This window comes from Pteropus alecto, unplaced genomic scaffold (genome assembly GCF_000325575.1).
Source record: "Pteropus alecto unplaced genomic scaffold, ASM32557v1 scaffold313, whole genome shotgun sequence".
NCBI lineage: Eukaryota > Metazoa > Chordata > Mammalia > Chiroptera > Pteropodidae > Pteropus > Pteropus alecto.
In genome coordinates this window covers 347145-368156 of record NW_006434832.1, presented here as the reverse complement: position 1 = coordinate 368156, position 21012 = coordinate 347145, and the positions used below count along the sequence as shown (strand labels likewise).

Genomic DNA, 21012 nt, shown 5'->3' with positions numbered 1-21012 from the left:
TCCCTGTCCCAGTGGGCATGTGGTTGGGCAGGGGGAGAGGGACCACTGTCATTTCCACTTAGCCTGCCTGCAAGTAAGTCCCTGATGCCACTCGAAGCAGGACTCCCAAGCCCTGGGAATCTATAAAGATGAATGAGAACCAACTATCGCAGTTCTGGACATGGCCATACTGTTTCGAAAGCACAGCTACTACCTCTTCCTCCTCAGTTGTCATAACATCCCAGAGAGGTCCCAGAAGAGGGATTTGTTATTTGCAAAAGAGAAAAATGAAAGCTATAGGTTCAGTTGACATCGTGAAGTACCTTTCATTTCTTAGGCAGTGACAAAGCTGTTTACAAAACTATTAATGGCCCCAGCACTTGAGTCAATTCCCAGATCCACCATCTGTCTGCAGGGGCTGGAGCCTGACGAAAATAGTGGCCAGAACAGGTCCCACCAGGCTGTAGTCCTATGGGAGCCCAGACTCTTCCAACTCGGGCTGGAGCCTGGTGCCCCCTGGTGGCATACTCACCTTCCTTGTTTCGCAAATTCTGAACCTAGGCCCAGGGAAGGGCAGGGGCTTGTGGAGACAGAACATCTCCATATTTGCTTTGTTGGAATGTCAGTTGTTGGGTGAAGCATTATTGTTCTTCTTGTCACCAGATATCGGAATTGCGAGGAACAAGCAGAACACGGATGTTTACTGAGCCTTCCTTTATCTTCATTATCTTGAGGAAAATTGAAGCTCAGATCCCAGCGGCATTATCCCCAGTCCTCACCCCACCACCCCAACTCCTCTCCTAACACACACTTATGGCGTCCTGACCTGGGACAGCAGAACCTCGAGAGTGAGAGGTCCTTTACTCCTTTCTTGGGCTTTGGTGTGTCGTTGAGACACAGCCAGCTACTGCTCCTCCGCCTGAGCTGGGGAGGGGCTGGGAGGTGGGGAAGGGATGCAGAGGGAGAGTCAGAGGCTCCTGAGTGGGAGGACTGCTGGGATTGGTGGGGTTGGGAATCTAGGCCAGAACTCGAGTTGTAGACAGCTGTGTGATCTTGGGCAAATGTCTTCACTTCTGAGAGCCTCACATTTCTCAGCTAAAAAGTGAGAAATTATAGCAAAACTCTGACAGCCCCACTTAGATAAAAAAAAGTTCCGATTTTGGAGTTAGAGTTTGTTTCAATCTCTGACTGTCTCACTGACTAGTTATATAAGACATAATGGCTCTGAGCCTTAGTTTCTGAATCTGTAAAATGGGTTGTTGTAGGGACTTGGTGAGGTGATTGAGCTGGGAGCACAGTGGAAAATTCAAGGCTTTACAAATGACGCTGGTCTTAATCAATTCCCTGGAATGGGGGCTCTGAAATGGCTACCAGAAATTGGCACCCGCATTTCCCCTGAACCCAGGCATGTCAGTTCTAATTCTGTGTCCTACACACCAGCCAAAGAGTGGGTTTCTCTCTGCCTGGGTCCCCACTCTTTTCCACATTGCCTAGTTATCTGAGGCATCTTCACTGTTTCCACCTTCTTCTAATCCCAAACTGGAGAGGAAGTCCTGCCTCTCCATCCTTCATCACTGGTCTCAGAGCCTCAGCCTCCGTCTTCTGCTCTGAGGGGACCTGTTTGAAGTTTTGGGTTCATCCTTGGGAGGCAGGAGGAGGGGCTGTTCTGAGGTCTGCAATCAGAACCTTTCATTCATCCTGAGGTCCCAGAACCCTGTCCTCCTTGAACCAAGCCAGCTCTGGTGCCCAAAGACAGATGGGGGTCCACAAGGGACTTATTGTGGTCTGCTTTTACCCGTTACACTGCTAGTCTGGCCCCCAGAACACGGCTGTGTGCCCCTCCCATCCCTGGCCCCAGCACTGGTGTCGTGGGTACCAGGGAGACAGTGGGAGGAGGGGATGAGGGCTGGGGAGTGAGAGAGGCTGACAGGAGGCGGGGACTCTGGGGGGCTGAGGACTATAAAGGGGCATGGCCGAGAGCAGGACACCCATCCAGCCTGAAGCAGGCACCTGCTTGGTTTAGGACTTGCTCGTTCGGGACTCAGGGTAAGTGGACTCAGCCTGCCCCAGGCTCTGCGGAGCTCTGGGGAACTCCCTGGGGCTAGGACCTGGGATGGGGGGAAGGAGTTGTTGCTTTGCAGGGCTGAGGGCCTCAGGAGGCCTAAGGTCCTGTGTGGATCTGGCTCTGCATCTGGACAAATCTGTCACCCCGAAAGAGCAATCTGTGACTAGAAGACTGAAAATGTGTGTGGGGAGTGAGTGATGGCTAGAAACACAAATGTGTATGACTACGACCTTGTGAGTGATTGGGGTCCGTGTTTGTGACCATGACCGTCTGCGTCTGCATGTCTATCCCTGGCTGAGGTGGGGGTCAGGGCAGACCACAGGCTATGGATTTTTGTCCTTTGGTTCACAGGTTCACTCTGAGTCTCCTGCCCCGTAGGTGAGCAGGAGCACCCTTACTTACCACCAGCCCCTTCCCTCCAACCCCCACCTCACATCTGCTTCCTCAGAGCCAATGGGCCCTGGGTGTCATGCACCCCGTGCCTCCTGCTCTATGGCCCCACCTTTTCCATTACTCTTTTCTACTTTGCTGAGGCCCTGGTTGAGCTCCGGCCGCTGCGCTGGTCACGAGAGGGGCTGTTCGTGCTCTCCAGGGCAGTGTCTAGGAGGTGGGGTGCTCAGGTCTGAGTGGCACTTTGCTCTGGTTCCTTGGCCCCAGGCTGGCGAGGTGGGCGCTGTTCCGTCTCTATCTCCCTGCTCATTGCTCCTCAGATGGACGCCACACGCTGCTGCCTCTCCCTGCTGCTCCTGTCCACATGTGTGGCTCTGTTGCTGCAGCCACCACTGGGTACTGAAGGGGCCCCTCTGGAGCCAGTGTACCCGGGGGACAACGCCACACCAGAGCAGATGGCCCAGTATGCAGCTGAGCTCCGCAGATATATCAACATGCTGACCAGGCCCAGGTGTGTATAAGAGAGAGGGAGAGAGGTCCCAGCTCCTGGGACCCTGGGCCACGACCCCAGCCCCTGCTCCGTCCATGCTCTTGTGAAAGCAGAGCCTCTGTACTGACCAGGCCCATGTGCCCCAGGTGGGATGGTGTCCAAGGACAGGCATGAGGCAGGTGAGCTGGCACCTGGGCACAGCGCTTGCCCCAGCTGCCTCTCCCCTCCTAGGTATGGGAAAAGAGACAAAGAAGATATGCTGGACTTCTTGGAGTGGGGCTCCCCCCACGCAGCTGCCCCCAGGTAGGTTTGAGTCTCTGCCCTGACTGTCCAGCTCCCTGGGGCTGAAATGGGAGGGTGGAGGGAAGAGAACAGGAGCCCAGGACTGGCCTGAGGTCTCCCTTGGGCACAAGGACTGTCCACTTACACTGCCATCTCCTCACAGGGAGCTCAGCCCGATGGACTTGTAATGCCACGTTCTGCCTCCTCTGACTCCTAGGATAGTGCCAGCCCAGCTCTCCCATCCACACCCTTGGCTGTGGCCAAAGCTTGCTCCCTGCTCCCACACAAGCTAAATAAAGCAAATCAAAGACATAGCCTCTCTCTGTGTGTCTCTATGGATCCCTGGTAGGGGCAAGAGCAGCCAAATGCCAGGACAGAAACGGGGAGATATAGGAGGAGGAGAAGGGGAAGGAGGGTGTTATGAATGATCCAGAAGATCTATAGGGTCATCAGAGCCATTCAGCTCATCCTCTCCACTTCACAGAGGGGCAAGCTGTGTCCCAGAGGGAGGCAGGAGCCTTTCCAAGGTCATTCAGCAAGTCAATGAAGCAGCAGTCTTGAGCTTGAATCTTCCCATTTCAGCACCTCTAGACCCTCCTGCTTATCAGTCTGATGATAGCTCTACTCCCAGCTGCACCCCCACCCATGCTTTCCTGTAGCCTAGTGTCCTTGGCATGGGGGCAGGGGTGACGGCCCAGCCCAGAAGGACTGGTGCTAAGACAGTCACCGGCTGCATCTGTGGCTTCGGAGTTGCCCTCCTCTGGGCGGGTCGGAGCTGCGTAGATGTGCTGTGCGCAGCTGGAGCATGGCTCATCAGGGGATACAGGGCTCTGCGGAGGCATGGCCAGAGGAGAGCGGTCTGGAGATGGTGTCATGTGTGAACTGTTGAAAAAAGGAGCCTACTGTGTGCCAGGGGCATTTAACCCTCCCAACAACCCTGCGAGGGTGATACGGTTATCCTCACTCTACAGAGGAGGAAACTGAGGCTCAGAGAGGTACAGTGGCTTGTTCAAGGTTCTGCGCAGACAGCAGTCAGATGGCGGGATCCAGCATCTGTGTTAGAGTCAGATGAACCTGGGTTCAAATCCGAATCTGTCACTTTCTGTCTCTGTGCTTTTTGGTCAGGAATATAACCTCTCTGAGCCTCAGATTCCTCATCTGTAAAATGAGAGGAAGAATGATAGGGTTGTAGTGGGCATGACATAAAATAATGCATGTGAAACAATTAACATGGCCCTTGACCCAGGGAAATGCTCGGTAAATGGGAGCTTCTGAGGGGCAGACTTGTGATGCAGCCATCGGCCAGCCAGCAGTTTCCAGGAATGTGTTGGAAAGGGGAGCAGAGAGATAACGTGCTCTTCAAACGTGGAAGCTCCATCTTGTGGGAGAGGGTTATGGTTAATTCCATGGGGCTCCAGGAAGGGGCGTCAGAAGGCAGGCTTTTGGGGACTATACGGGAGCATCTTTGAAGAATCAGAAATTTGGAGAGAACTTGTCCTGAGAAGTAGCGAGCTCCTGGGCGAAGGAGCTTTCAAGCAGCTGCAGAAAGGGAGGCCGCTGGGGGAAATGCGGCCTTCTGGGGAGGAGACTGGATTAGCCAAATGGTGGCCACTTCTAGGAGTTCAATCTGTGGACGCCACACTCCAGCTCTGGGAGGGTGAGAACCCAGATCCCGAGGGAGGCCTGTGCTGAGGAGGGGTCCCGGGGGGCCCCCACAGCCTTCCTCAGACCTTGTCCTTCTCAGCCATCTGAAGAGGTAGGATGGGGTGATGTGTGCGTGCGTGTGTGTGTGCGTGCGTGTGTGTGACTGGGAGGGAGGAGCTTCTCTCTCTCTCCTTTTCCTGGGGTTGGGAGCGCCTGTGGATTAGGGACAGTCATTGGGGGCCGGTGGCGGGGAGTGATGAGAGAACTTGAACCTTTCGGGTTCCTGGAACAGCTCCTCCTGCCTCCCCCCATGCTCTGCCTACAGAGATGGGGCTTGTGGGTTTGGTGGATGAGGGGGTCCACTTTCCCGGGCTCGGCACCTTACTCTGACCCCCATGGCAACCACACCATGTTGTGTTTCCCCTCCAGTCCTGGCTGCATCTGGTGTGAGCGAATGACCTGAAAATGGATCTAGGCCCTGAAAGGCAAAGGGCTGGAGAGAACGCAGGAAACGCACGGTTCAGGCTGATCCTTAAGTCCACGGGGGTGTCTGGGAGGGGGACTGGCTTCAGCAGTAGATCAAAGTTTGGGTCCAGATGACGGCGCCTGAAGCCCCAGAATTTTTCCTGGCAGCTAAAGGGGTGGGTTCTGGGTAGGGAGAGGTGTAGACACTTCCCAGGGGCAGGAACTAGGACCCTCTTCAGGACACACCCGTGTGTGAGTTGGCATGAGATGTGCCCCTGCCCCTGCCCAAGCTTCTCTGATGGCCGCCAGCCACCAGAGGAGAGTGCCACCCTTGCAACCAGCTTGTCAGGGACAGGCCCTGGCTGAGCTCCAATCCCTTTTCCTGCTCTGTTCATTGCCAGAGGGGCTGAAAGGGGCCAGGAAGCAAAGGCAAGACCCTGCGCTCTGCACACTGAGGGGCAGACAAAGGCGCTGCTGCCCGTTCTTGTGCCAATGCTGACACCTCGGCTGGCATCCAAGCTGCCCTGCTCTGTGTGGAAACTTGGGGGTGGGGTGGGGCTTGGCTGAAGCCCCTCCTTGGAGGTTGCTGGGACCGGCTCCTCTCTGCTCTCTCCCCTGGTAGAGCCCCATCTCTGGCGGGTAGTATGAGGTTGGGGAGGTGCAGGAGTCGCAGGGAGGGGCAGAGAAGCCTCTGCAGCTGACATCTTTTCCTCCCACCCCAGAGTCCCGTCTCCCCCTGGAAGGACAGGTTCCTTCCTGCCCAGGGCCCACATTAGTCACAGAAGCAACAGAGATTCTGTTTCTTTTGTTTGTTCTCACGGGGGGTGGGGGTGGGGTGGGGTGGGGAGGAGCTAGGGCCCCTCTCAAAATGTAAAGGGGATGGGTGGGCAGGGAGACTTGAGGAGGGAGTCTAGAGGTCAAAGCCCAGCCTGGAGAAGGAAGTCCCTGGGGCCCCGGTATCTCCCCACCCTCCCAGGGCTTCCTCTCGCTCCTGCCCAATTTGTCCCCGAGGCCCCTGACTGCTGCCGGCGCAGCCTGGGCTCTCCTACCTGGGGCCCCAGGAGGAGGTCGGTGGTTCAGGTTTCGAGTATATCCGCGGTGGGGGGTTCGTGGAATCGCGCGGTGGGAGTTTCGCGTGGTCCTGCGGCGGGGGTTTCGCGGCGTTCGTTGACAGGGGTTTCGTGGTGTTCACCGGTGGAGTTTTTGTGCTGTCCGAGGTTTTCTTGGGGTCTTTAACGTCTTTAGATTTCTTGGTGTCCTTAGACTTCAAGCTGGGAAACACATCTTTGCAGAGGTCATGGGGCTGCCATGCGTGTGGGGTGGGGGCAGGTGGCGTCCGTTTCCTACCCCCTCCCTCCCTTCGCAGTAGTGCCGCCCACCTGCCACCCACCTGCCACCCACCTGCCGTTGAAGAGCTTCTCTATGTACTTGTTGAGCTGGCTGAAAGTGGTCAGCCAATAGGCCGCCCTGGGCCTGCGGGGTTGCTGCACTTGCAGCCCCTCCCCCAGGGCACCCTCAGGTGGCAGCAGCAGGACCACCAGGCACATCAGGACCAGTGCCCATGCGCAGCGTAGAGCCGGTGTCTGGAGAAAGCGGAGCAGACATTGTCGTCGGTGAGCATGGGAGGCCCAGCCAGGTGGCACTTGGAGGGGTGGGCAAGCTGGGGCTCCTGGATGCTCAGAACCAGGGACGCGTCTGCCTCTGGGATGTACACAGGTACATGAATGCCGTTAAGAACATACAGGTGCCCAGGCTGAATGATGCACACCTGGGCTTAAAGGGACACGCGCAAAGCACTGGACAAATGGGGACCGTGGGGATGGACGGGGAGGCGTGCGCTGAGATGGACACACAAGGATAGCATAGAGCCATTGGTCAGCTCCCTAACATCACCCATCTATTCCACAACTCCTTGCTCACCCAGCTCCAGCCTCCCCTGCCTCCTGGCTCTTCCTAAAAAATGCCGGACGTGCTGTACTCTGCCTGGAAGACTCTTCCTTCGGATATCTTCGTGGTCAACTTCCTCCCCTCCTGCAGGCTTCAGCTCAAAATTCACCTTCTAAATGAGTCCTACTCTAACACCCCTACTTAAAATTGCAGCCCATCCCTTCGCCTTCTAACTGACTATATACTATGCTTCTTTAAATTGTCTTCATCCTTCCTAAGCTCCCCCACCCCATTTAAGACCTTTTATAGCAGGGCTCTTTGCTTGTTTTGTTCACTGATATATTACAACCACCTAGAAAGGTGTTTGACATTTAGTAGATGCTCAATAATACATGTTAAATGAATGACTCCTAACACAGTTACATACAGGAATGCTAGCCCAGAGACCCCCGCATCTACACCCCCAGCTGTGCACAGAAAATTTTGTGCTGGTGCACACAGGCACACACAGTGATTCTCATGCTATGATGTCCACATACACACACCCCCCCAGAGCTCCTGACACGCTCAACCCTCTCCTGATCAGGAAATCCCTCATCCTTGCCACCCAAAGCAGGGAAGAAAACCCTGGTAGCTGTCTTGGCCATCAGATGGCAGAAGGGGCCTCCCTGCCCTTGATCCTCCATGCCCTTTATACCTTGGGGGAGGGGCCCTTGGTGCCAGCCTCCATACCCAAGCTCCTGGAGAACACAGCTGGCAGGGGCCACCAGACATTACCATGGTGCTGGGCAGGTACAGAGCAGCACGCGAAAGAGTCCCTGGCTAGGACCGCCACGGCCCTTTATATTCCTCTGGATCCGTGCTCCCTTTCTTTCTAAGGCCCGCCCCCAGATTGGCCTCCTTTTCTTGCCCCGGTTATAACCTGGGAGTTGAGAACAGGGAGAGGGTGGGGGTGGAAGCACATGGGCTGCCAGCTGTCCTGACCAGGGCACAGTCCCTGCCAGGGGCCCAAGGTGTGGGCAGCAGAGGCAGGAGGCATGGAGGAGTAGGGTAACTTTTTGTTCCAAATCTATAGATCCTAAGGAGGAACTGTCTCTGGGGTTGAGAGGGAGCTATACTTTTCCCAGGGGCTATTCTCAGAGTTGGGAGGGGGCTGTGCTGAGAGACCAGGCTCTCTTCCCATCCGGCTGCATCCAGGGCGCCTTCTTGCCCTGTGAGCTGCTGTGGGGCCTCGGCACCCTTCTTCCTGGCATCTAGGCCTGCTAGCATGGACAGCGGGGAAAGCTGAGGTTTCTGCCTTCACATGCAGGCCCCACTGCTCATCCTGGAGATTTTCTTGGCCTGCCTAACCACTCTGGGGCCTCTAGCGGATGACCTGCAGAGCCTTCTGAGGGGCAGTGGGTCTCGGCTGCCTGAATGATGAACTCAGCCTTTGGGCTGCCTCAGGTCACAGCGCTTTGGCTGTATGGCCTGTCAGGGCCCCTCTACCTGTTCAACATTGCTGCTTTTCCGGGACAAGGTTGTGAAATGTAGGCTGATGCTTTTCCATGCCCATCCCACCTCAGAAAGGACACAGTAGGAAGAGGGAGGCTTCTGGGTAGGAATTCTGACTTTACCACTGCGGGGCTGTGTGTGAGCTTGATTAAGGGACATTATATCCCCTGAGCCTCTGCGTCCTCATATGGGAAACGGAGTTGAATGCATCTATAGCATAGGGCTGTTGTAAGGACTGAGTCGGATGATGTAGCTGAAGCCCTTGGACAGATCTTGGCACTTACTGGGCAATTAGCATGTGCGAGCCCTTCCACTCCCGGATGTGCTCTTTTTTCCCCATCCCTACTTCTCTCTCAGGGAAAGGGGTGAGAAACTCAATGCCAATGTCATTGAACTTAATGGGATGGCTCAGTCGCCAAGTGAGACCAGGACTGCATTTCCATGGAGCCAAGAATCTCTAGAAAAAGAAATGGGATTCCTATGACAAAATTCCACAGTACAAGGTGGGAGGAGAGATCTAGGGGCTGGTCTACCCCAAATCACAATAAATAGGTTATCATTTATTCCATGTAGGCAAGAGTCCAATGTTGATGCCTTCATTCCTGAAAGAATAATGTGTCTTGCAGCTTTTGCTATGAGAACCAAGGCTGCCCTTACAAACTCCAGGGCTCTCTGTGGGCACCAATGGCTCTCAGTCCCCTACTCTTCCGGGCCCACTCACTCATTCCAGGAAATGTCACATTCTGAGAGTTGGTGCTTGGCTACCCTCTTTTCTGGCCCAGAACAAGAGAAAATGCTTGATGAGGTGAGCAGGTTGGGGGAGGAGGCACAAAGGACTCAATATTATTATCAATAACAATAGCTCTATGAATATATAATTATATGCTAATAACTGATATTTATTGTAGTTGCTCAGTGCCAGGTACTTGGAGGAGCCTTCTGTTGTAGCATCTCTAATTCTGATGACACTTGTAGGTGTCATTAAGTCCTTTTGCATTTGAAGAAATGAGAAGTTATGAGACCTACCCAAGAACAGTGGGGTTGAGATTCAAGCTCAGGACTGACTCAGATCTGGAAAAGCAGTCCCAACTTCTTGGAAAGCTACGCCCACCCAGGTACATGCCCCTCTGTCCCTCAGGCCTCAGGCCATTTGCAGTTCCGAGTCTCCCTTTGTCACCTCCCAGTCCCTTGGCGCATCGGCTGCTCCTGACTCAAGCGGGATTGCTCCCTGTGCTCTGCGCCTGCTCCCCCTTCCCATTCTCCCTCAATCTACGTGGCTGTGTTTCAAACCGCGACCTTTTCAAATGAACTCTTTCTTGCTCCTCCAGGTCTGGTGGTCGAGACACAGGTATCGCATTAGACTGTCCCTGGTTCCAAGCTTGACATAGCTGCTTGCTGGCTGTGTGTCCCTGGACAAGTCGATTTGCTTCTGTTTTGTGTCCTCAGCTATGGGGGGAACACTAGAACTAGGTCACGGGATTATTGGGAGGTGAAGCTAGAGAAGGCTCATCAGGATTTCAGCCCCAAATCTTCCTTGAATTCTGTGAGCTGCCCCCAGAACTTTCAGAGAAATTCCCTTTTTCACTTAAGATGGCTCGAGTTGGGTTTTTACTTGCTACCAAACCAGACCAAAGGGAACTGAAAAACCTTTTACTAATTAAGTCCAAATTTCTTAACATGACATTTAAAGTCCTTAACGATTTCATCTCGGCCTTTGGAAAAAAAAATCTTTTAAATCAACTTTATAGAAGTGTAATTTACACACAAAAAACCTCGCCTATTTTTAGTGTACAGTTGGATAAGTTTTGATAAATATGTACTGTCCCAACGGTCACGTACGGAACATTTCCATCACCCCATCAAGTTCCCTCCTGCCCCTTTCCAGTTCATCTGGCCCCAGGCGACGGCTGATTTGATCTCTATTGATTAGTTTTGCCCATTTTAGAACTTCATACAAACGACATCAAACAGTATGTTCTTTTTGTGCCTGGCTTCATTCAGCACAATGTTTTTGATATTTCTCTGTGTTCTTAGGCATATAGGTCATTAGTTCTCGTTCAGTGCTGGGTAGTACTGTTCCTCAGTGAGGACGAACCATACTTTATCATTTCCCGGTTCTGGACGTTTGCCTTTCCATGCACTCTCTTTAGCTACAGCTGCAGTTGTACCTGTCCGGCCCTCCACCTATTAGACTCCAGTGGCCTCTTGAGTAGCCCTGGGCTTTCACACCCCTCCCCCCAGCCTTTGCTCACGCTCCTTCTATCTCGAATGAGCTGCTTCTACTCTTTTGCCAGGTGAAATCTCACCAGGGACCCAGTCCTGACAATTCCTCTTCTGCGAAGCCTCTTTGGTCCCCTCCCTGCCCTTCCCTGGGCTCCTGGGGCTCTTTCTCCACTCAGGTAGCTGTAACAGTATTTATCTTGTCTTCTGCCAGGTGATGCCCATGTCTGGCTCCTAGCTAGATTGAACTCCAGGAGAGGACAGGGGACAAGTGCCTTTATGCACTCCGGGTCCCACAGATACTGCCCAGTGCCTGGAATAGAATAGACGCCTGGGGATAGTTGCGTGAAGATGTGTTAACTATCTCACCTGAGAAACAGAACGTATAAAATGAGAGTGTGGATTCAGTTCATTGCACATTCTGAATAAGGTGAATAAGGGAGGCAGGGCAGATGACCTCCTAGCTGGACCCAAAGCCACCTGGGGAGGAATCAGGGAGCCTTAGAGAGAAAGAAGAGAGTCAGTTCTTGAGCCCTGTTCTTCCTGCCTGAGCTCGATTGGAGCATTTGGTACCCCTTCCCCCAGGCCTGAGACTGTTCCTGAAGGAGACAGGCCTGGTCCCTCCTCACAGCCCTCAGATCTGAGAGCCTCAGACTCAAACCTTTTGCCCCAAGGAACCCCTTTGGTGATTTGAACTAACTCTCAGGAAGCTGGAGGGGCCTTTCCAACTCCTGGGACCAAGTGGGTCAATCCTCTTGATATCCCCATTCATCACCCTTTGTCCTGCTCTCACCCCTAGGCTTTCACCTTGGCTGGATCTGGCTAAACTTTTGGCTGGATCCCAAAGCAGAGTGGGGGTGTAGGCACTCTAAAAACAGCTCTTGTCTTTGCAAAGGGGAGTTGTCTGGCAAGTCCCAGACTGGGAGTCCTCAGGGGCCTGCTTTGATTCCAGGAGTCACTTGACATATTTATTGCATAGTGTTTATTGAGTACCTGTCCTCCAGGAGGGATTGCAGGCACTGGGGATGCACCAGTGAACATAACAAAGTTTCTCTTCCAGAGCTTCAATTCCATACACCCCCTTTTTATTGGGTAAAGTTTTTTTGAGATATAATTCACATACCGTACAATTCACCCATTTATAGTGTACAGTTCAGTGGTTTATGACACATTCACAAGGGTATGCAACCAACGCCACAATCAATTTGAAGACATTTTAAATGCTCTTTAAAGAACATTTAAACATAAGGGTCCCATACCCTTTAGCAGTCACCTCCCATTTCTCCCAGCCCTAGGCAACCAACAATCTACTTTCTATATAAATATGTCTATTCCAGACCTTTCATGTAAATGGAATCATATGATATGTGGTCTTTTGTGACTGGCTTCTTTCACTTACAATACATTTTCAAGGTTTCTACATGTTGTAGCATGTGTTATTCTGTGGAGTTGGAGGGACAGTCCAGACCACCCTGACTTCTGACACCAATTGCAAGTTTGGGGGCTCCTAAGACCACCCTTACAGTTGATAATTTGCTAGAAGGACTCACAGAACACACACAAGCTGTTATGCTCATGGTTATTGCTTATTACAGCTAAAGAATACAGCTTCAAGTCAGCCAAAGGAACAAGCACACATGGCAGAGTCCAGGAAAGTTTCAAACATGGAGCTTCCAGTTGGCCTCTGCCATGGAGTTATGGACAGCATTACTTTCCCAGCAGTGATATGTTGGCATGAATATTGTCACCCAGGGAAGCTCACCTGGCATCCAGAGTTTTTATTGGCGCTCCATCACATAAGCATGATTGACTGCTCACATGGCTGAACTGTCTCCATCTGGCCCCTCCAGAGGTTGAGATAATAACATGTGATCCACGCCCCACCCAAAATCATATTGTTAGGCTACCTGTGGTGACCCAAGACCCCTGGCGAATGAAACACTCTTTTCTGGTGTGACATCCCAAGGGCTTAGAGATTCTCAGAAGGCAGAGGCAAAAGCCAGACCTCTCTCTCAGCAAGGTTCAATTCTTTACTATATACATTCTTTTATAACCGAATAGTATTCTATTATAGAGATATACTACATTTTGTTTATCTACTCATCAGTTGATAGACATTTGGATTGTTTTCACTTTTTGGCTATTGTAACCAACACTGCTATGATCACCATGTACAAGTTTTTCTGTGGACATATGTTTTTGTTTCCCTAGGAGTGAGATTGCCGGGTCATATTATAACTCTCTGTTTAACCTTCTGAGAAACTGCCAGACTGTTCCCCACAGGGGCTATACCATCTGTTCCACACACTCTTACTGTGTGAGGCCTCTCCTGGGCCAGACCAGAGTGAAAGGCAATTAGCTGACCCTTACTTTTTCTGAAAAACAAAATGCCACTAATTTTCAGACCAGCATTTCTTTCTCCAGCCTCAATTTAAGATTATATTCTTTACATTCTATCATTTTAATATTTGGTCTACGAATGAGGTCTCAATATATAACCCACTTAATTGCTTAACGTGATATCTACATTTTCTCATAAAACGACACAGAGAACTGTTTTCTACAGAACCCTCCACCTTGGACTGCGTTCTCAGCCTGATGGGATGCCCAGTTCTGGCTTGGCTGCCAAGGTGAGCAGTGGTGAGATGCCCCTTGCATGGCTCCTGAGGTCTGTGAGGGGACAGAAGGGAGGAGGGTAGGAGGGAGGAGGGAGGAGGGAGGAGGGGAGGAGGGGAGGAGGAGAAGGAGCTGTTTTCACTGAAGTTGTGCTGGCAGGGGTTTCCCTCCTACCCCGTAATCCCCAGACCCAGGAAGAGAGGGAGGGCAACTCCATTATCCATTCACTCATCATTGCACAATCTAACAAATAACTAATGTGACCTTTGTCCAGCCCCCCTCCTCCCTCCAAATTAAGGTACCTCTAAGAGGGATGTTAACCTCATATCAGACCCAGGAAAAGCAGGAAGAAATTTGGCACTGAAAAAAAACATGTCTGATGAAACATTTTACATATATAATATTTAAAATTCACATAAAGGAACATCTTTCATCATGCAGATGTTGATCAGCTATTTTTTCATGTTCCTTTGTAAGGACAGGACAGTCTCCCTCGAGTGAGGAGACAGAGATGACTCCTGTGAGAGCATCAGTTCTGCCCCTGCTCTCAGAGGCTATGCCAGGGTCAGTGGGACCAGAGACCCTGGAGCTCCCAGCTGGGTGTGGTCAGGGGCCGGTCAGTGACCTCTCTGGGCTTCTACGTCCTTAGGCACCAAACAGAAACCCCTTTTGCAGGGGGGGCACTGGGGAGCACAAATGGAGCCATCAGTTCTCAGCGGCCTCTTCTTCTCCCTCGGCCTGAGCGGCACACTCACCTACTGCTCTGAGTTTCCTCAGCTCTTTCTGCTGTCCTGAGCGCCTTCCGGGTCCGCAGCCATCTCAGGGGTCCTCCCAGTATCCAGTTGCCTGGCGGTCCTCACCTGTCCACCCAGCAGCTCCAAAAGCCTTGGGACAGATCTCTTTCTCCTGATCTCTTATACACACCTAGTCCCAGCCTTGGCTGTACGTTGGCACTGCCTGGGAGCTTCCCATACTACTGTTGTGTGGTCCCGACCCCAGAGTCTGCACTGTTTGTTAACAGTACCCACTTGCTGGCAGGAGTGTGTGAGGTGCTAAAGTTACAGGTCTGTAAGATATAGTCACCATCGTCAAAAGACTTTTCAGTGGTGGGAATATTGATTGAATGGAATTATTAATATTTCGAGAAATATCTATCAAGAGGCCACCTTGTGGAAATCCCTGTTGGAAAGAAGGGTTTTTATTTCTTTTATGAACAGAGTGGGAAGATGTCCCCTTAGATGCATAGACTGATGGAGTTGGAAGGGAATTTAGTAAATAAGTCCCTATGCCCCAACATCCCACTTTACTGATGTGAAAACCAAGGTCAAATGGCTGAGTTTTCTGCACTGGAGAAGGAGGGTGGTCTCTGAAGGCCAGAGGGCTCTTGCATTAGGGCATCCCTGCCAGCTGCCCTTGAGAGCTGCTAAGCGGTCCTCCAATCCAGTGTCTGATGCCAAGTTAATAAAAAATTTAGGGCGCATTAGTAAAAGTATTTTAATCAAGTCTAGATAAATTCAAGATTAGATTAAGCTGTGATAGATAACAGCTAAGGATTAGCTAGAAAGATTATCAATTGTTTCTAGGTGTTTATTTCTTTTAATGGTGATGATTATGTGCATAGTCTTAAATTAAGTCACATTTAAATCTCATTTAAGTTCAGCCGTTTTTGTGTTATATTTTGTAAATTGAAGAATAATTGGTGGAAAACTAAGCAAATCTTTTTACTAACTAAACCTACTAAGCCTAACTCTGTCGCTTGCTGTGTGATCCTGGGCAAATCATCGAACGACTCTGACTCAGTTTCTTCATCTATAAAATGAAGCTGACAGCAGTACCTATGAAGTGAGGTGCAGCATATACGGTGGAGCCTGAGGCCAGGTAACCTGCGGTCACATCCCAGTTCTACCACTGACCAGAGTTAATGCCTTTGGGCAAATCGCTTAACCTCTCTGTGTTGCAGTTTCTTCATCTGTAAAATGGGAACAATAGTGTTCCCCCGAAAAGTTGTTAGGAAGCTCAAATAACTTCACACATGTGAAGAGACTGTGCTCACAAGTGGTACTCTGGTGTGGGTGATGGTTAGAGCACAGAGCAGGGGCCCACGATTGCAGGATACAATTTAGAATTATGAATAAGCTTTTTGAAAATTGAAGAATGTGAATCTAAGTAGTGGGTGAACTGACTAGGCAAATGCCCCAGACACAGTGGAAAGGAAAGATCTACCCGCTTCTCATCTCCCGCACCTCCCAGGAAGAACGGAATAGGGCTCCTCTGGTTGAGAGAGTAGGAACTGGGGCACATTCGTCCAGTCAGGGGAGGACTCTTGTGGCAGGCACTAGGGGCCCATGACAGCTTAGGGCAAGCAGTCGTGACCCAGAGCGTGGTGAGCTGGGAAGAGCTTTGGGCTAGAACACCAAGAGGCTTTAGGTTTGGGGATGGGCCACAGTGTCCTAAGAAGCCTTGGGCACATCTGTGTCGTGGTGTCAGGGTCTCATGTGAGCCAGAGCTCGGGAGAGGTGGAAACAGAAGGAATCAAGAAAAGGAAGCTCTTTAGAGCACCAGGAGGTCAGAGAGCAAGTTGGCTGGGTTCAGGTCCGTGGGCAGCAGGGAGCAGGAGGGGAGGGACGAGTGGGAGAACAGGGAGCCCTCCAGGAGCCGGTGCCGGTAAGGTAGGAGGAAAGGGAGAGCTGGGGGTGAAACAGGGAGGCAGGTACAAGAGGAGCTTGGGCCAGGTCAGACCGTGGAGCTGGCTGATCGGAACTCACGTCCCAAGAGCACAGAGAAGAAGAGAAGATCCAAAGGGAAGTTCAGACCTCAAGGTCATAGTTCGAGAAAACCCACTTAGGCCTTTGGATTATAGCAACTGAGTTTCTGAGAGCAGGGATTCAGGGAGTGTGTGTGTGTGTGTGTGTGTGTGTGCGCTTGCGCTTGCGCGCGCACGCTGAGTCACTCTGGTCAAGCCCTCCTCAGAATTAAGATCCCAGTGAAGAGGAGAAGGAGACAGGTGACATAGGGAACAGGGTGTGCGGTGGGCTGGGGAGGAGAGTTGAGGAAAGCAGCCGGTCAGAACTGGGAAGGGCGATGAGGGGCCCAGCGAGACTCTTCCTTCTTTACCTCTTATCTTGAACCCCGACACTGATTGATGCAAGCTTCCGTGATGGCACCCTCCCTCCCGGACCCCTGAGGTTGGGTGTTCACCACTCTTTGGCCCTGGGGCCAGTTGTCCAAGGGTTCTGGAGTGGACCGAGTAGGGGAGACTTTGGGCACTGGACAACATTGTCCCAGGTTTTCACTCTTAACTCAGAATGGGTCATTTTTGGTAACTGCAGCCGGGGGAAGCTGGGGCAGACTGCTGGGAAGGGGTGCTCCAGATCCCACCGGGGGATCACACACACACACACACGCACGCACGCACGCACGCACACATGCAGACATGTGTGCATGAGCAGACAGCATACTACCACCCTGTATGTGCACCTGTACACACATCTACACAGACACACAAATGCATCAGGAACACACTCATGTACATACAAGCACATATCTACTGACACATCCCTGCACTCACTTAAGACATACAGAACCATGCTTGCTGTCTGCATATACCCATGTACACCTCACAGGTGTCTGCCTGGCTGGCTCAGGAAGGCCCAGAACTCCTGGGGGGACACTGCTACCTGGGCATTTTCTTCTGCCAGCCCCAGTGCTGGTCCTCTGGGTAAGGTAGGGAACGACCAGAAGAGGGGATGCCTGGGGTGTTCCTCCTATAAACACCTCCAACATAGACCCTGAGGCCTACTGCCCAGGAGCTGCATACTCCCAGTCTGCCTGGGGTGATGGCGACCCCTCTCACAGGCTGTACTGACGGGGGTGGGAGCGTGGCCCCTGCCCCAGTGGCTCTGGTCTGGAAAAGGGCCAGATGGTGGGGACACAGATAACCTGGACTTCTCTCTCCATCCCAGGGCCTTGCCTGCTCCCCACGCCAGCACCTCAGGTCAGGGAGCTGGAAGCAGAGAAGTCAGAGGGCTTAGAGCCCCTACTCTGCCCTCAGGCACCTCAGAGAGGATTGGGGTGGGCCCAGGGATTGAATCTCATTGGATTTAAACCCCAGTGCAGAAGGAGAAGATCCTGGGGGTGGTGCCTTGGAGCTGAGCGGTTGGAGCGAAGCAGGGCTGCGGGGAAAGAGCTGTTACTGTGGGGTAGAGTCAGGAGAGGAACAGAGAATGGCTCTGGGATGGGATCTCTCTGCATTCCTAGGAAGGGCACATGGCCAAAGCATGCCCTGGGTGACCTGGTTTCCCAGCTATGGCTCACAAAGCACTTTTATGGGGGTTATCCCTTCCAGTCTACACAGAGCCTGTGAGGTGGAGATTACCCAGCCCAGGCCAGTTGCCCCAAGTTACCCAGCAAATTGCTCCAGTGCTCTCCACAGCCCCTGTCTCTGCCTCTTCTAAAGGGGAGGGAAGCAGTACAGGGTATGTGTGTGTGTGTGTGTGTGTGTGTGTGTGTGTGTGTGTACATGCAGTCTGCTTCCAGGTCACCAGTTCAAGTGAGGACACACCTCCCTTATTTCTTTCTGTCTCTAAATAGTGCCTCACACAGTCCCCAGGGCATCACTCCATTCCCTTACCTTTGACCCTCCATCCCTGCCCTGTTAAGGTCTACAGGAGCACTCAAGGCACGGTTGGATTGTAGGGTTCTTCAATAATGAAAATCGGGTTATTGGGGTGGCTAGCAGAACTCTTTGTCATTCTTGGGGTCTGCAGTGCCTTTTGCAAGCCCTTCCCCACACTGGCAATGGGCTGCCTATTCCTGGCCCTCTTATGTGGTGCCCACAGCAAGGCTCTGAGCACCTCAGCAGGGGCACTAGAGGAAGAGGAGGATAAAAGAAGTGGGTGGAAGACAGGGCTGGGCAAGATGCCACTAATGGGTGTGTGGGCAGTGGGAAGAGGACATGCTATCTGTATCAGATACTTAGAGCTCCAGAAGCCCTGGGGTGGACCCCACCTTCCCCAGGAGGACCTAAGGTCAGTTACGGGCATATCAGACAGCCAGAAACAGACTAACCACCTACTACCCAGCTGGCACCTAGCTAGAGCCTGCTCAGACCTACTCCCAGGGGAGAACCACGTTTATGAAACACCTTCTGTGTGCCTGGCACTGTGCCAGCCACTCTATATCTGTCCTCCTCAAGGTGGAGGTGTTTATCCCCATTGTACAGATGAGGCAACTGAAGCTCAGAGAGGTTATGTAACTGGCTGAGCACTCACATACCACGTGGCCAAGCCAGGATTTCAACACAAAATTATCTAGTTCTAGTACTTTCCACTCCGTGGGGTTGTGGTAGAGTAAAGCAAGGAGGCAGGGTGAAGCGTCGGTGTTGGACCAGGGGTGGGGTGCGGGGAGGAAGGCAAGTAGGCTGCTTCTGGGAGAGGTTTTGGGTTTCTATCCTCCAGACCAGCAACCTGATGTGAGCGCAAGGCAGGCTGGTGTGTGGCGGGCTGGCGGTGATGGCGGTGGTGGTGGTGGAGGGAGTTTCAGGCTGTCTTGAGGTGGTGAAGGGAACAAGAAGCTAAGACACTTGATCCTCCAGGGAGGGTTTGGTTTGATTCTGGAGAGGAAGCAGAGCTACCTGCGTGAGTGCCCCGTTGATCCCGGGGTCAAGGGAGGAGGAGGAGCAGTTTTTCCTTTAGAAATGTGTTTTCCAAAGTAGGGATGCACCTAAGGGGTGCACTAGATGATCCTTTGACGTGTGGTAAGAAAATATTGGAACTTCTATTTATAGTTTAAAAAATAATCATTTTAAAATTTACTTTTCTGTCTGTGAATTATTTTTAATATACATATTAGTTCAATAGCCTAGACATAATATATAAATGTAAATATACATGCATTGAGGGTTCCATGCTTTTTTTTTATATATATATTGAGAGGTATAGCCAATAAAAATGGTTTCCAGAGACTGGAGAGTTGCCAGGTCAGGCGAGGAATCTGGAGCAGGCGGTAGCTGTTGGTGGCCCCTGCTGAGCATTCCTGGAAGTACTACATCACTCAGTACAGGGCCAGAGCTGGAAATTCCCAACAGGTGTTCTGAGTTGTATTTCTCTCTGTGCCCTGACACCCAAAGCCCTGGGATGAACACCTACCAGAGGAACACCTTGATTTTAGGGGAAGCAAAGAGACAGCCTGTATCCTTAAACCTCTGGGGTGGAGGCGGGGAGGAAGGCAGAGCTCATTACAGACCCTAGAAGGGGAAGATTCATCCTGCCACATCCCCATCCCCAGCCCACCCTGCTGGAGCCATGGGATGCATTGTGGACCCCTCGAATCTGCTTCCCTTCCCAGTTACTCTCTTTCTCACCAGTAGCACCTTTATTCTTTTGGGTCCCAGATCAGAACATTTACTGTATCTCTGTTAGGACATTCAGTTATACCACTAGAAAATACTTTTGGCGTCTTGACATCCCTATGCCGACCTCCACTCCAGACTGTGAGCTCCAAGAAACCAGGGATTACTGAAGCCGGCACCAAAGCTGCTATCTAACTCAGAATCACTGAAGCTGGCACCTGGTCTGGAACAGAATAGGAGCATCTTACTCTGCATCCAGAAAATTTTCTCCCAACTCTGTAACCTCATGGGGCTGTCGTGAGAATCAAATAACTTATCGATTGTAAGCTCCTGAACAGATGAGAGGAGATGGCATTCTACAAGGCCCTTAATAGAGAGATACTGTTGATTGACTAATGGGGGGAAGTGGCTTAAAGAATAATGAACTGGGTTCCACCTCCCTATGAGTTAGAATCTGGAATCCCACCTTGTTTGGGGGATCCTGAATAGAATTGAAACTGTGAATTGCTGCGGGGTAACATTTGCCTGATTGAGAAGTAATTAATGTTTAAGAGAGATTCAAGATCCTTCCACTTCCCCACTAAATGCGAATATTCGAGGAATTCCCTGCCCAGAAGTGGTCAGGATAGAGTGGAGGGTAACTTTCACAATGGGAAGGGGACTTCTTCCTGAGATGAATTAGGAGCATCTCCTGGTTTGAAGGCACAGGAGTTGGAAGCAGTATGCTCCAGGAAGCCTCTTCGGTCGGAAACCGAAGCCTGCAATTCCAGTCTCTGCCATCTGGGGTCGCCAACTTTCTTCTCCCTCGGTTAAGGCGTCGGGCATCAAAACTTCAGAGCTTTCAGTAAAGGGTGGCTTGGTTCTATGGTTTTCTCTTATATCTATACCCAAACCTATGCCCTCGGGAACTCAGAGGCTGGCTGAATCTCCAGGTTCCTAGGACCAGTTTCCAGCTTCTCAGATGGATTCCTAAGTCAAACCATTCCTGAGATTTCTAAGCAAATTTTCAGGATACAGTCCATTTCTGATATTGGGAGCCCAGCTAGCACGGAAGAGGGATAACCCCTGCGTGTTCCAGAGGGCAACTGGAGGGGGCGGAAGTTTACCCAAGCCACAGTAGTACCGGGGCTG

General features: G+C 51.7%; 1 protein-coding gene across 1 annotated transcript; it reads left to right on the top strand.

Moving 5' to 3' along the window:
- The first annotated feature begins 2754 nt into the window (after positions 1 to 2754).
- On the top strand, positions 2755 to 3518 carry PPY (pancreatic polypeptide). Its single transcript, XM_006910097.2, has 3 exons — positions 2755 to 2945; positions 3156 to 3227; positions 3370 to 3518. The coding sequence occupies exons 1-3, from the start codon at positions 2755 to 2757 to the stop codon at positions 3392 to 3394; spliced, it is 288 nt and encodes a 95-aa protein (XP_006910159.1). The 3' UTR covers positions 3395 to 3518.
- Positions 3519 to 21012: the final 17494 nt, after the last annotated feature.

Excerpts from the sequence above, each read along its gene's own strand:
- PPY (XM_006910097.2), top strand. The coding sequence starts at position 2,755 with ATGGACGCCACACGCTGCTGCCTCTCCCTGCTGCTCCTGTCCACATGT. Across the intron at positions 2,946-3,155 it reads AACATGCTGACCAGGCCCAG|GTATGGGAAAAGAGACAAAG; the intron begins GTGTGTATAAGA and ends CTCCCCTCCTAG. Across the intron at positions 3,228-3,369 it reads CCCCACGCAGCTGCCCCCAG|GGAGCTCAGCCCGATGGACT; the intron begins GTAGGTTTGAGT and ends ATCTCCTCACAG.